Source organism: Uloborus diversus, chromosome 3, assembly GCF_026930045.1.
Source record: "Uloborus diversus isolate 005 chromosome 3, Udiv.v.3.1, whole genome shotgun sequence".
NCBI lineage: Eukaryota > Metazoa > Arthropoda > Arachnida > Araneae > Uloboridae > Uloborus > Uloborus diversus.
Genome location: NC_072733.1, coordinates 196057092 through 196072662, shown reverse-complemented (window position 1 = coordinate 196072662; position 15571 = coordinate 196057092). Strand labels below are relative to the sequence as shown.

General features: G+C 31.8%; 1 protein-coding gene across 1 annotated transcript in view; it reads left to right on the top strand.

Annotated features, from left to right (window-relative positions):
- The window catches only part of LOC129219367 (uracil-DNA glycosylase-like), a 61113-nt gene that overhangs the window by 41181 nt on the left and 4361 nt on the right, over positions 1–15571 (top strand). The window contains exons 7-9 of the mRNA XM_054853743.1: positions 2214–2256; positions 2342–2430; positions 11186–11376. Of these exons, the coding sequence (XP_054709718.1) occupies positions 2214–2256; positions 2342–2430; positions 11186–11376 (323 nt within the window). The remainder of the gene's footprint in view (positions 1–2213; positions 2257–2341; positions 2431–11185; positions 11377–15571) is intronic.

Genomic DNA, 15571 nt, shown 5'->3' with positions numbered 1-15571 from the left:
TCACATTCTAAGCATTGATTAAGCACTATTAAAGCAGAAATGAGGATTTTTTTAAAAAAGTGGAGTTAATCGATTTGGCAACTGAGAACATTATCCCCTTCTTGTGAGGTTTCTCAGTGTACCTTCTGGAAGAGTGACAACAAAATTGGTAACCCTCCTGGTCTGTATGGATAATACAGGCTTAAGAATTTTTTATGTTCTTGTTCTAGTGCTGATAATGCACATACCATGATTGGCAAGAAAAATAAGGTTGCATGATTTTTATCATCCCAAAATTACTCTATTGTAGTAAGAGGCTGCCGACATGCCACCTATATAGATATATCTTTTTAACCAATGTATACAGATAAATGCAAATAAAAATGTGACGGCCAGCAAAAGAGTCTAGGCACAGCTAGTCTGGTCCTAGTCAATTTAATCTTTATATACAGGGTGATTCTGAACTCTTGTGCAAAACTTTAAAAGTTTGGCACTCTTGGCTTCCTTAAGAGGTTTTCCACCTTCAGCTCAGTTAGTCCTATGCTGGGCTGATGAGTGCTAATAAGCACGAAACTGCAGTCCTCGGCTGGAATTGACTGAGCTGGCGGTGTATTTCATGTATTTCTGCCTTAGCCCTGGCTATAGGGTGGTAACTTACTGAATGTTGTTTAGAGTCAATATGCAGTTTAATCCTTTGTTTCAGAAACCAGTCAAACTCCAAATTCAGGAGAATGTTAATATTATCATTAAATTATTCGATAATGTTAGAAATGACAATAATGCTACTGAAAGAAATATATCTAAATATGTATCCCTTGCAGTTTAAAATAGTATAAACCTCTTAGAAATATTCGATATGATGCTAAAAATGCTTTTTCAAAATTTTATAGCTTGGCTTTTGACTGGATTCTGAAGCAAATATTTGGATTGTTCACCCTATTTCATATGTTGATGAAATAATTGTAGCTTTGACAACAAGGCTTTTTCTCCTGAGGAACTGAGACATACAGGAATTTTCCAAAACAAAATCTGCAGGAATGTGACAAGAAGTTGAATCTTTTATGCCATCCTGCTCCAAAAGTATCATTTTCCAAGCAAATTGGCCCAGCTTGTACCATAAACCGTATAAAAAACTGCCAAAAGTTTCATCCATAAGGCTGCCACTGGCCGATAAAAAGCGATTATTGCTACTATTTTGATGCAAAGGCGACAATTTTAGCCAAAATATGGTCAAAAATTACTATCTTGCAATAAATTGTGAATTGAAAATGAGAACTATTTTCAAAAAAAGGTGATTAATTACATAAAAATTCTTTCTTTTCCCCTGGGCAAAAATATTGTTTAAAACAATTGAATATTTAAAAAGTAGGAAAATAAAATTTAATAAATATATTCACAATCAGAAATGTGTGACATTTATATTTTTGTATGAAAAATTTCTTTTTTGCAATTGCAATTTTTGCAAAAAGTAAGTTTTCACTGCTATTTTTATTAACTCCTGTTTTTATTCTGAATGAACGTCAATAGAATTTTGCTTTTTGATTTCTTGCAGCCTTATAGCATTCATTTTATGAAAACTAATGCTAATTTTCACGGGATCAGATGCATAGCGAATGCTGCATTTCTTCTTTTTATGCAGTCAGTCTTTTACTGTTGCTTTTAATTTTTAATTGAGCAATGAGAAATTGTCCCAGAAAGTGTTGGTATTCATTTCTTTAGTATTCCTTTAAAAGGGTTGTAGTGTAGACTAGAAAATGTTTGTTAAAGTTTCTTTTTTTTTCCAAGGGTTGTTTTGGGAAAATTTTCCCCATTTATAGTTCTCCGCACAGCCAAAATATATTGTATGAATATGTTTTTTTTTTTTTACATTTTTTATTTCCAATATCAAGTGTTCAAGACAAAAATTTATTCATCATACTTTTTGGTCACACTCGGGACTTGCAATGTATGGAGCATATGGGCCATTCCACGAAAAAGTCAACCTTTTCTCCCGCATGTGACGGGTCATATGTTTCATTAAGACTAATAAATTTAAAGGTAATGACTAAATGTTTTGCATAAGAAGTCACACACTAGTTTGTTATTTGTTAGGCAGAAAAAAAATGTGTTCATTAATATTTTAAAGTATTATTTTTTATGAAAATATGAGGTGCTACTTTGTGGGACATAATGACCGTTTTCCGTGGAATGGCCCATATTCAGTATTTTAAATTTTTAATGTTGGAATTTTGCAGGACTAGCATTCAGTGTTCGCAAAGGTGTGCCATGCCCTCCTAGGTAATATAGTGCCAATTGTATACATTTTCCCATATTTGACTTTTTTGCTCATGCTAATTTAATGCCAATGATTCTTTTCTTAAAGTTTGCTCAATATATATAAAGAATTATCAACTGACATAAATGGATTCAAAAACCCTCAGCATGGCTATCTATATGGATGGGCTGCACAAGGTAATATTCTTAAGATTGTATTTTTTGTTACAGTCGAACCTCGTTTACTCGAAATTTATGGTGCCATATTAATTATTCACATTAACTGTATTTCATTGTATCTGATAAATTATTAAATGATTGTTAAAATTGTATTTTAGCTCATTGATTGACTCACACGATTAATTGAGTATTTCATGTAAAGCAATATTTTAATACAGTATAACTTCGATTTAACGATTTCCTCAATTTAATGATACATTTCCCTGGTCTGGATTTAACTGCATTGAATGTATATGCTCCTAGATTTAATGATAACTTTTTCCAGTTCCTTGACAACCGTTAAATCAAGGTTATACTGTTCTTTAATTTAAGCGATTTCTGTTACAAGGTTCGTCAGTATTTAGTTAAAGATATTTGTTTTCTATTAACAGTAATTTCACATTATTTGTTAACACATAAGCAGATTTATGTGGCTTATTGAACAAAAAAGCTCAATGGATAATGCACTAAGCTTAATATTTTTCTTGGGTATGAATTTTTTCTTAAAAATCTTATAACTGTTGCACATTATTCATTGATACAAAATAATTTCCATGCAAGTTATATTTTCCGTATTGCTGAGTAACTTTGTGGTCTAAATTTAATTTCATTTACCTCCTCAGTCCCGCTGTTGTCTGCAGAAGGCACTAAATAACACTTACAAAAACGATAAAAAATGTGTCAATGCTGCATAGCATTAGTTAATTTTCATGTTAGTAGATGGCAATACCCTAAAAAAGGTAATTTCATCGATAGATCTTTATTCATAGCATGTTTGCAGTCAATTGAATGTAACATTTTCTGGGGGAAAAATAACACTCGTGAGGGATATGACTCAAATTTTAATTATTTTTTTAGAAGGAAATTATTAAGCATGCTGAGGTATTCCTTAATTATTGAGTTTTTTCTTGTGTGATAGTTTCCACTCAAATCTCCTTACTTCTGGTTTAGAACACTATTATTTTAGTATTGCTTCACCAGGAGACACTAATTTTCTTTTTTTTTTAATTATAAGATATCATTTTAACATTTTTATATACTTTTTCTATGCTTTAAAAACCAATTGTTACCTTTTGTTTTGTTAGTTTTTTTAAATATATCAATGAAAGTTGGTTTTGGGTCTGAGCAGACTTTTCATATGATGAATTCTGTGATTTAGTAATATTCCATACCTGCCAACTTTTACGGATTAGGTGTAAAGTTATTGCATTTTAGTTGTTATTACATTTATATGTATCAATTCTGATTTTTTACTCATTTAAAATTCCGAGTGCTTCCCCTTCTATTGCACTCTCTCATTTTTGCTTACTTTGTGCTTCTATGCCTTAAGCATTATTAACTTTGTGTTAGTAATTATTTACAATCCTTCCTGTATTTTTTTTATGTAGCAGACTTGAAATGCTTATCTTTTTCCAATGGACACCCATTCAAAAAATACATTAATGAAGATTTTTAAAAAATTAGCATAAAAGTTATGTATATGCAGTTAGTAGAATTTAAAAGACTGATTTACGTGTAGGGAAAAGGGTGGGGGGGGGGGTCACATATGAGCACAGGGTACATGTGAACATGGTATGTTTTTCTTGGATAACATCAAGCAAAAAATCTTGAAACATTCTCAAGTAATGGTAGTACCAGTTCTACTCCTAGGTCAAACTTTTAGAGCAATGAACCAGTTTGTTTTTGTGGTGACAGCTTCGTTTTAACAGATGCTGATGTAATTTTATCAGTCTTCTTCACATAAAAACATATTTTAAACTAAGACGATAACTGAATCATTGCCAGGGTTGTCTTATTTTGTCCACGCTGGAAAAAACGGGCGGATAAAACCTGGAAAAAACGTCTTGAACAAAATGCCATTTCGTCCATTTTGTCCACTTATTCAGTAAACTGAAAGTTTTTAGTTAAAAATTTAAAGTTTGAAAATAATAAATAATTATATAGATTCTTCCTATTCAAGTAAAATTTTAATTCAAAAAATAGCATACATAAATATGCATATAAACAATTTATTGAAAAATATTTTGAAGTAAAAATGAAAAAATTAAGACCAGTTGAAGGTTATGTTAGTGTGTACATAAATCAAATGAGTGTTAATAAGTTATAAGGCATGTAATAGCATTTATAAAAACAAAAACATTGGCTGTACATTTTAAAATGTTTATCTGTGATGTAGAGGTTCATTGCCCATAATAAATCTTTGTTAATAATAAAGCTGAAAGTCTATGTCTGGATGTCTGCTACGTGCATAGCGCCTAGACCATTCAGCTGATTTTCATGAAATTTGGCTCAAAATTAATTAGTAAAATGGGATGAGCACCTCGAAGCAATTTTTTGAAAATTCGATTTTGTTTTTTCTCTATTCCAATTTTAAGAACATTTTACCGGAAAAATTATAGTAACGTGGATGAGCAAATTACCATAATGTGGACGAGTAAATTGCCATAACGTGGGCGAGCAATAGCAAATTGGCGAGAAATTCATCATCCATTATTTGTAAATATACAGGCGCACCAAATGACCTTTTAACTTTCTACCAGTACTGGCAAAGCCATGTGCGTACCTCTATTGCATTTATAAAATAAGGAGGAGAAACAAAAAGTTTTTAAAGGTTGGAATCTCAAAACATTAAAAGTCATGTTTAAAAAAAGAAAAGAGAGAAACTACTTGATATATATATAAAAATAAAGGAAATGTTGACATGAAGTAAAATCTGTTCTTGTAATACAAATGTGATAATCAGCAACTGGCTCTGGGCCCAGCTAGGCTGGTCCTTGTCAATTTATTAGTCCCCAATGAAGATTAATGGCCTATCTACCCCCTTGACCATTATAGTCTTTTCTGGTACACTGTTCTGAGTACCCACAACGTTACTGAAGTACTAATTTGTATGACATTAACATATCCATAAAAACATGTCTTCGCACAAATCTTCGTTTTGTATGTGTGTCACCAAGCATTTCATTTGACTTTTCTATTGTGTTTAATTTCTACTATTGTAAGATATAATAGTGTAATCACACCGAATATCTTATTCACATTGTTAAATTTTATTACTTTTAGGAAAATTATGATCTAAAACTAGTTGTACTAATGTAATTAAAAAAAATTTTGGATTTACAGTAGAAGACCGTTATAACGCACACCTTGGGACCAGATTTTTGCGCTATATAGATCATTTCACAAATTTTGAAACTAATATTCAGAATATATCTATATATTAGCACTTCAGAATGAGTTTTATCTGCAATGAGTATTTAAACACCAATATTACAATTAGTTGTTCACAAATAAATATGTTTCACAATCAAAAATAAGTGCATTATCCTGCACTTCTGCTAGCTTCATGGTTTGCATAACAGCTGCATTTCCAAGAGCCATCTGGTATTTTCTATTTACTGTAAGTACTAATTTTCCCTTAAAAGCTTTGAATTAAGATGGAAAGATGAGAAACTATTTCAAAATTTGATTTTCCTTACAGCTTTAGTGCTTGCAAAGCAAAACAGAGGGATTTTTTAAACTTCAAAACATATTGTTTACTTCTGAAAAGTTGTGTGTTTTATAGAGAATTGCGTTATAACGGTCTTCTACTGTATTAAATTCTAAAGTTAACAATCATTCTATTTTAATTAAATGATCAAGTTATAATAGATAACATACCTATTAGAATTTTATACTAATTTTACTACACCATAACAATAAATTTATGTATGGATAATCAGTTGGTTTCTCATTTCATCCATTTTGTCCATTTTGTCTAATTTCTTCCAGCGTCCCAGACTTTTCACCAAAAAGTGGACAAAATAGCAACCCCGATTATTGCAAACAATTTAATGAACATTCAAGTAAATTTATGGCATTGTTTAAATTCTTTAACTAAATTGAGAATTCTTCTTTTTTGAAAATTAGTTCTAAGGTAGATGACAGGGTGCTTGAGAATACAACATGTAGGAGCACATGTGAACAGTTCCCATATCCTCTCCCTAATATAAATATTAGTGTATGGTGTTAAAAAAGTGTTATAAGTGTTAAAAAAAGTGTAAAGATTTGTCATTTTGCTACAATCAGTTTGTAAATTTATTGTTTATTATTATTATATAATTATTTATTTCTTTTATTATTTTTTTTTCATTCTACTGTTATTAATTAATTGGTCAACAATTTAGTACTATATAATATTTACAAAAAAAAGACAAAATATTTCTCTTTAACTAAAAATTAAAGTTTAAAATAATTTTAAAATTCATCATCATATTATGTATGAAGTTTGAATGCACTATATAACAAGAATAAACATTACATAATAAGATAGCCTTTATATTGTTTAGTATTATAAGTTTTTTTCTTGTTGTTTGACCCATTGATTAGAACATGCTGCCAAACTTTAAAATTTGACAATGTGCAATTAAGAAAAAATATTTTCTTATTGACAGTTACTGTACAATTTAAACTGACACAGTATTGGTTACAAAGCCTTCAATGTTCTTGGTATATACATATATGTTTCATATTAAAGAGTTATATATGCCCCAGGCTTGCTCACATGTGCTCCCTATAGGGGTACATATTAACAATTGAAAACATTTTTTTAAAATTGCATAAAGTTAAAAAATAATAATCAGAAAAAAGATCTAGGGCACAAATAAGACTATTCAATCATGGGGGCACTTTTGCTCTCAGAAATTGATAATATCTTTTGAGAAATTAAGGAATGAAAAATATTGTTCATATGTGACCCCCTTCCCTTTATGTTTTCTAAACATAATGAGTACTGTGCGCATTTATATTTCCCCAAGTTGTCAGGTATGATATTCAAAGTTGGTGTAGTTTTAATGTTACATAAAAACATACCTTGTGCACCTATACAACCTATTTTAACGTTTGAGAGGAGAAAAAACCCCTCCTCCATACTTCCTCTGACGTATCTAAAGATTTGATTTCTAAAATTGCATTTTCAGGGTGTGTAACTTTTGTTATCTTTTTTTTTTCATAGCAATAAATTACACATTAAGGATTTCTCAATAATAAACTTATCTTAAGTTTTAAAAATTCATCCTTTTATTATTATTATTATTATTTAAATATTTTAAAACTTAAAAGAGGATGCATACAGTCAGCAGTTTCATGTCTTTTTCCTTCTCAGAAAAATTAACTTGCATTTGCTTCAATTTTACACTAATCAACTGACATTAGCCCCTCCGGAAAGATATTTCTATGCATACAATATGCCCACTAAAGTTCCACAGGGTGGCGACAGATCAGGGAAATCAGGGAGATCAGGGAAAAGTCAGGGAACTTTATTAATCAGGGAAAAGTCAGGGAAATATCAGGGAAATTTGAAAAAATAACAAAATATCAGGGAAAATTGATTTTATGAAGAAAAAAAAAATTTTTTTTTTTGCTTTACGAAATTAAGTACCCTAATTCCCTACGCATTTTCCGCCAATTATCTGTTTAAAAAAAAAAGTAAAGTTAACGAGGTGCGATTAAACGCTGCCGCATATTTGTGCATCTTTTTTCCTCAACGTCAAAGTATTGAATCTTACTTATTAACCACAAGATGAACTTCCTAAGATTGCTTCTGTGTCTGTTAGGTTGTTAATTTTACCTAGCTTGAAATCTGTGATCAAATGGCAAAATGTAGTAAAACACTTTTTTCAAATTTTTCATTACAGCTGTTTATAAGTTCAATAAATCCGGAAAAATCATAAATTTTTCTTTCGCCTGCAAATTTTCCAACAATGATTCAGAAATTATTATTATTATTATTATTATTTTGGTTGTAGATTATTTGCAGACAAACACATAAAAACAATTCATAACGTAAAAAACTGAATTAAAAAAAAAGTCTTAGAACATTTTGCCATCTGACCACAGAAATGTCCTTTTACGCTTCCAATGCTATGTAAAATAAACAACCATACAGGCAAAGAGGAAGCCTTCATTAATGCCTTAGCTCCTTTGCCTTTATTCCGTTGTCTCGAAGTAATTAGCATACTGTAATCACGATTTTAAGAAGAAATCTTTGATTTTCGAATTAATACTAGAAAAGCTTAAAAGTTATTACTTCCTCGCGTTTTAAATTTAATCGCTAAAATTGAACTTTCAATAAAAAAAACTTTTGTTTTTGCCGTTATACTATTTGTTGTCACCGCAGATTATAAAGGTTTTCTTTTCTTCAGACTTAAGTGATTCTTTAATTTTATAACCAAGTTGTATTCTTCTTTTATATATTTTAAAATTATCTTCTTTTTCTTTTCTCTCATTTTCAAGTTCTTTCTTACGAAAGGAATCTAAGATTTTTTTTTCGTTACATACTGAAATCATTTGAAATAGAGTTAACTTGTGCACTTAAGCAAATATCTTTATTTTTTTATTGTTAAAATGCTGTATTTATTCATTAAAACCTATGTTCTTGATTAGAGAAAAGCTCCCTATGAATGGATGTCAAATGGTTTCATCTGTTTTGCATAAATATCTCAATTAGTTATATAAGAATAACTACATTACTTCTATTATTTCACTATTACTTGTTATTCTTGCAACAATTATTATACTGTTTGAAAACTTAGTTCAAAATAATTTCAATTGCTTTTTAGTTCTATCATAAATACACATATGTTTTTAAGAGTAATTTTAATAGTTTCTTAAAATTCTTATGCTAAGTGGTTTCTGAAAGAAAAGTATTTTTTTTTTTAATTTTCTATAATCTTTCCATGTAGAAAAATTGAATATGCTGTTTTGTAGGCTTTTTTTCCCTAACCATTTTATTAAAAAAGTAGCATCTTTTTAAAATATATCTTTAGTTCAACAACTTTACACAACTTAAAACGTTTAAAATACTGCATTTTATACAAACATACAATGGATTTCAAGTAGAGCAAAGAAAGAAAACCATTATCATTGGTAACGTAAATCAGGGAAATTTGGTGAACTTAATCAAGGAAATCAGGGAAAAGTCAGGGAACTTTTTTTCACAGTTCCTGTCGCCACCCTGTTCCATGTCACCCTTTTAATTTTGGAAAGGCTGCTACTATCTTTATTAATGTGGTGTCTTGTTTTATTAAATCAGATATGGGCTACCGAATGAGACACCTCACTCAGTCACCTGGTGGAAAACTGCAAAGTTAGCTTTCGTGTCTCAAAGACGCAACAAAATAGGAGGGAAAAGTGAATTACAAAGTTGAAGAGTGTGATCAATTCAGTACAGAAAGACACCTTATTGACATTTTGTGAAAAATAGAATGGTTAAAACATGCATTTGGTTCTCGTGATATCACGTAAAACTCCCTGATTTATGTTCCTGCGATGTCACGAAATGAGGACGAAAGTATAATAATCTTTTTGGGTAAAACATGACACCAAAATGTCAAAAAACAGGTATATTGTTACAGCTTGTTACTCTTTTTCCATCACAGATCATTTTCTCACGTCATAGTGTAGGAAATCACAGAAAAACAAATGCCCATTTTTGTGTTTTATTCTTTGCATTGATATTCACAAGGTGTCTTTTCGTACTAAAGTGATGATGCTCTACAATTTTGAAAATCACTTTTTTAACTCTATCTCAATCTGTATTCAAGATAGGAATTCTAACTGTGCAATTTTCCACCAGGGGGAGCTGTGAGCATTCTCATTTGGTAGCTCATATTGGAATTACTATACCTAGACAGCACATTTATAAAGATAGCAGCAGCTGTTCCGAAAATATGAAGTTGGCAAGGGACTGAAGTGTTTGCTTCAAGTTGCTATGAGAAGGAGATTTATATTTCTCTTAGAATCCCAGCTGCCTGATGTCACTTCTGAATGCATAGTTTTGAGATAATGCTAAAAAAATTGGGTTCAAATACATCAAGATATTAATTTATTTGGTTTGAAATGTTAAAGAAACATCAATTTTGATTTGTGTAAAATATTTCAAATTTTGTTGAAGTAGTTTATGTAATCCTAGATGGTTATTAAGAAGTCGAAATAGATTTACTCTCGTTAATTTATTTCTTTGTTATCAATATACAACCATTTTTGGTTGTGGATGAACTTTGAAAGCAAATTGTACTTATTTTACTAATTATGATGATCAGTCATTCATGATCTAGTCATTTTATTTACATGTTTGTGTGTCATTTATTGAATTGTCAGGATTAAATTTGTATAACTGCTGTTAAAATAAGTTTTATTTTATTTGGTATGACATGTTTAAAAACATTAATTTTGATTTGTGTAAAATATTCAAAAAAGTTTTGATATTGTTTATGTAATAGTGGATGTTATTAGAAAGTTGAAATGGATTTACTCTCATTAATTTTATTTCTTGGTAATTAATGTACAATAAATTTTGGTTCTGGATAAATTTTTAAAGCAGATTGCACTGATTTTACAAATCATGATAGTCAACAAATAGTATATAAAATGTGAAATGAATATGAAATGAATATGAAATGAACTCACTTCTAATTTGCAATTGCAAAATTTCTGAATTATTTTTTTTTTTTTTTCACAAAAAAAACTTGTGAAAAAATCTGCAGTACCCATTTACAGGACTTAGATTTGACGATAATTCTACAATGTTTTGTGTATTTTCCACACAGAACCATTCGGTCATGAGTTTATTTTAATAAAATGACATAATTTAAAAGAATTTCTTCTTTGAATTCTTTTGGTTTCCCTGTTTACATTTAGTGAAACGTATAGTCAGTTAAAAACTATTATATAATAATTCATTTGTGTGCCGTAGGTGTTTTACTTCTAAACACTTGTTTAACGGTGCGAGCTGGAAATGCTAATTCTCATCAACACATTGAAAAAGATGGAGGCTGGGAAAAATTGACAGATTCCGTCATCACCTGGTTAAACAGCAATCTGTCTAATGTTGTTTTTATGCTGTGGGGTGGAAATGCTAAGCAAAAGATTAATTTCATAAATTCAGTAAGTTTTGCATTTATTTAGAAATTTAAATACAGCGACTTTTTCTCCCATTTCATTAAGAGTACTGTAAAACCATACAACTTTAGAACACTTTATGTGTATTTTTCTTCATATTTTCATTATTCTTTGCCAGAAAAGGTTGAGAATTTAACCATACACTACCATACATCTCAGTTGTAGAGTGGCGCTTCGAAAAAAATTCTAAAATACACACAAAGGAAGGGGGAATTTTTTGTATAGCGGTATGAAGTTTGCACACGGAGGTGACAACTAGGGCCGCGCCGTCCCTATGTGCAAGGTCGAGCTCTACCAATCAAAAATGCTCCAAATAGGGGAAAAAATCTCCAACCAGAAAAATAAAATTTAACTTTTCATTATATGTAATAGTGGTGGTGAAATTATACTGCTCACATGTTGTATCTAAACATGCTATTCAAAACCGCAATCATTTACAGTGAAAACACATGATACTAATTAATGCATACTTATGCATTTTTCTTCCTATTTGGAGCTATGATTGTTATTTCGGTATCTCTAGAATTTCACAAGTTTGAGCTTACAAAGCACAAAAAAATTTGCTATTTCCCATTTTGCTTCTTAAGGTGAATATGTTGTATGTATTATAATCTGTGCACTATTTCTTTTGGTGTTTTTTAACTATTGTTCGAGGTAATTTCACTGTACGGCATTTTTTTATGTTATCATACATAAAAAAATACGGTAAGCACATTTGTATATAATTTACTTGTGCATAATCCACCATAAATTGTAGAGAAAAATTTAGGTTAATTTTTTTAGTTCCAAAAAAATAACGACTTAACCATAATTACTCGATTTCCCCACACCCTTTTTCTTCAACTATTTGTTTATTAAGTTAAAGAAAGAGTTTTTAGACAATGTTTGTTTCAGATATTAAATTAAATACCCTTTTAACGATTCCATAATTTAGAATTTTTCGTTTTACCAGCAAGTTTCAGTTTCAGATTTTAATGTGGAATATCCTCTATAATATAATCCTTTAATTTAGAAATATAATCAGCACCCTCCTGTTACGTGGCGCAACCAGAGGGAGGGGGGATCCACAGGGCACCCCTCTGGTTGCCCCACACCATGCCCCCTCCCCTCCAGAATGCAGAGTTAAATGTTTTTCAAAAATATACTTTATTATTGAAGAAGAAAAAAAACGCATCTTTGGAAAACAAAGTGATTTTAATTAGAAAATAATATGATGTCGGGGTAAAACTTCAAAGATTTCTTTTGAAAAAAAATTAAAGTTTTCAATAGTTAGAGCTAATTGGTCAGCTACTTGTCCCCTGCATCCTATTTCTTTTCTTTTTTCTTTATTATTTTTCTTTGTTCTAGTTCGTCTGAATATAAGAAAGTCTTAAAATACTACTACTCCTAATCTCCCCCCCCCCCCTACCACCACCACCACCATCACCAAAAGCGTTATAGATCATCTCAAATTTCGTTTCCAGATCTTCAATATCGCAAAATTTCCAGGGAATGTCCCTGAATACAAAAAAAAAAACTATGCGTTCGAAACTCAGCTAAAATTGCATTTTTGGAGCTTCAATTTGAAAGATTCCCAGCCCTAATGTTACCAAATATGGTCTTACAATTGTGTTTTTAAGATTTCAATTTCAGAAAATATTCGGGCAAGGGCCTCCGAACCACTTTCCTTTAATATCATCAAAAAATAGGTTTTCTAAACATTACTTACGAGAAATTTAAGTGAAAGAGGCTTTGAACATCTTCCACTAATATAAAATATAGCTTAAGCTTTTAGGACTTAAATTTTGAAAAAATTTCCAGGGGGAGCTCCAGAATACCATTCCTGTAAAAATCTTCAAAGTTGTCTACAATTGCGTTTATGGAGTTCAATTTCGAAAAATTGGAGGGGAGAGGATTAATAAATTTCTATTTACATTTCAAAAAAAAAAAACATCGGGTGGAATTCAAGAGTTTCCTCCCTTGTTCTAACGTCAATAAATATGCCCTGTAATCGCGTTTTAAGGTTTTTACTTCTACAAATAAAACGTGAAAGTAAGAATTTTTACCTCTTTCATGTGAACTAATCAGGGTTGACAGGGGTTGAAAGGTGCCTAAAAATAAGTAATTTACTCTCATCGAGTTAAATTGTTATCATAAATGAAGAGTAAAAGATGGAAATAAAATGCTTAAGTAAGGTCGCCTACTTTTTATGGGTCCCAAATCAGGGTTTCCAGAGGCTAAAAGCCCAAAAATGAGTAATTTACCTTTATCGAGTTTTTAAAAATCGTCATGTGCAGAGTTAAAGCTGTAAAGAAAACGGTAAAGTAAAGTTGTCTATCTGTTGCATGTGAACTAATTAGGGTTGCTAGGGGCTAAAAGGTGCCCAAAAATGAGTACACTGGTGTCCAAAAGTTAAGCATAATTCATAAAATGCGAGAAAAATCTGTAAATTTTCGTAAAATTATATAAAGTTACTTATGGAGATTCATTGGTTGAAGAAGAAACAATATGTTTATGCAAAATAATATAGTCGATGGTGTCATGCGCGAATTAGGTATGCGTTTCGGAATGTGGATAAAACAGCTCGCACGCTTTAGAGAGTTCAGACGCGTTTCTTGCAATTGCTGTACCAAGAAACATTGCATCTGGTGAAACAGAACTAATAATGGCACAAAGACGCCAATTGGACATGTTTGCGAAAGGAAGAATCGTTGGAATGCTAGAATCTAGACGATCACAAACTGAAGTATCTCGTATTCTTAATGTGCCTCAGTGTATAATCTCGAGACTGTGGCAGAGGTTTTCAAATACGGGAGATGTTACCCGCCGACCAGTACCAGGTCGACCAAGAGTCACAACCGCAAGCCAAGATCGTTTTCTGGCAATTTCTGCACGACGTCATAGGGACAGCTGTGCCAGAGAACTGGGTTCGGCGCTCAGTGCCGTCACAGGTATAAAAATTTCGAGGCAAACTGTTAACAGGAGACTCGATCATGTCGGTCTGTATACCAGAACACTAGCAGTTTGCATTCCTCTCACATCAGCGCATAAGCGCGCTCGTTTAAACTGGAGCTTGCAACATCGGCATTGGAGTCTGGGATAGTGGGCTAATGTGATGTACAGTAATGAATCCTGTTTTACTCTACAGAGTGATTCTCGTCAGGCAACAATCTGGAGAGAAAATTGGACTTGTTTCCAACCGCAAAACATAAGAGAAAGACATCACTTTGCGTCAGCAGGAGTAATGGTGTGGGCGGGCATTATGTTTGATGGCCGCACCGACCTCCATATTTTTGAGACAGGCTCAGTCACAGGTCAAAGATACAGAGACGAGGTTCTTGAGCCTTATGTTCGCTTGTTTCGAGGTGCTGTTGGTCCTGAGTTCATATTCAGGAAAGATAACGCGCCATGTCACCGAACAGCTGTGGTCGATGACTTCTTCGAATCAGAAAATATCCAGCGAATGACGTATCCTGCAAACTCCCCTGATCTGAACCCTATCGAGCATGTCTGGGATATGCTCGGGAGACAACTTGCAGCCCGTTCGCCCCCGCCAAGCTCCGCTCCGGAGCTAAAAAGAGCTCTCCAGCATGCTTGGAACCGTTTAAGCCCACAACTCATCCACCACCTCATAGAAAGTATGAGTAATCGTTGTGCAGCATGCCTGGCAGTCAGAGGTGGCCATACACACTATTGAACTTCAGCATCATCTTTTAAAGAAAAGTTTTTGGGCAAAGAGTAAACTCCTCATATGCCTAATTTTCATTTAAACTATTTTTTGGGATGATAAAAGTAAATATTACAGTTTTTTTTTTTTTGACGTTGTTTCCTTATTTTGTAACCGTGTTGCACTAGCATATCACGTTGTTTCCCCCTATTTCGATGTATATTTCTCACATTACTCACATAAATAACAATTATGCTTAACATTTGGACACCAGTGTAATTTACCCTCATTGAGTTTCCACATAAGTTATAGGTAAAAATATTACAAAACCCATAGTATAAGGGTTGCCTAAGGAAAAGTGCTCCAATTATAGGGTTGCCGTTATTAGTGTTCATGTTGTTTGATTGAATTTATTTCAATAATTTACTGTCTTTTATGCACTAGCAAGGTTCACAACTACTCCACATGTGACAGAATTTCGCTGCAATAATAGAAACTCCGCAAAGAAGTTAGCTTTGCATTTTGCACCAAGAT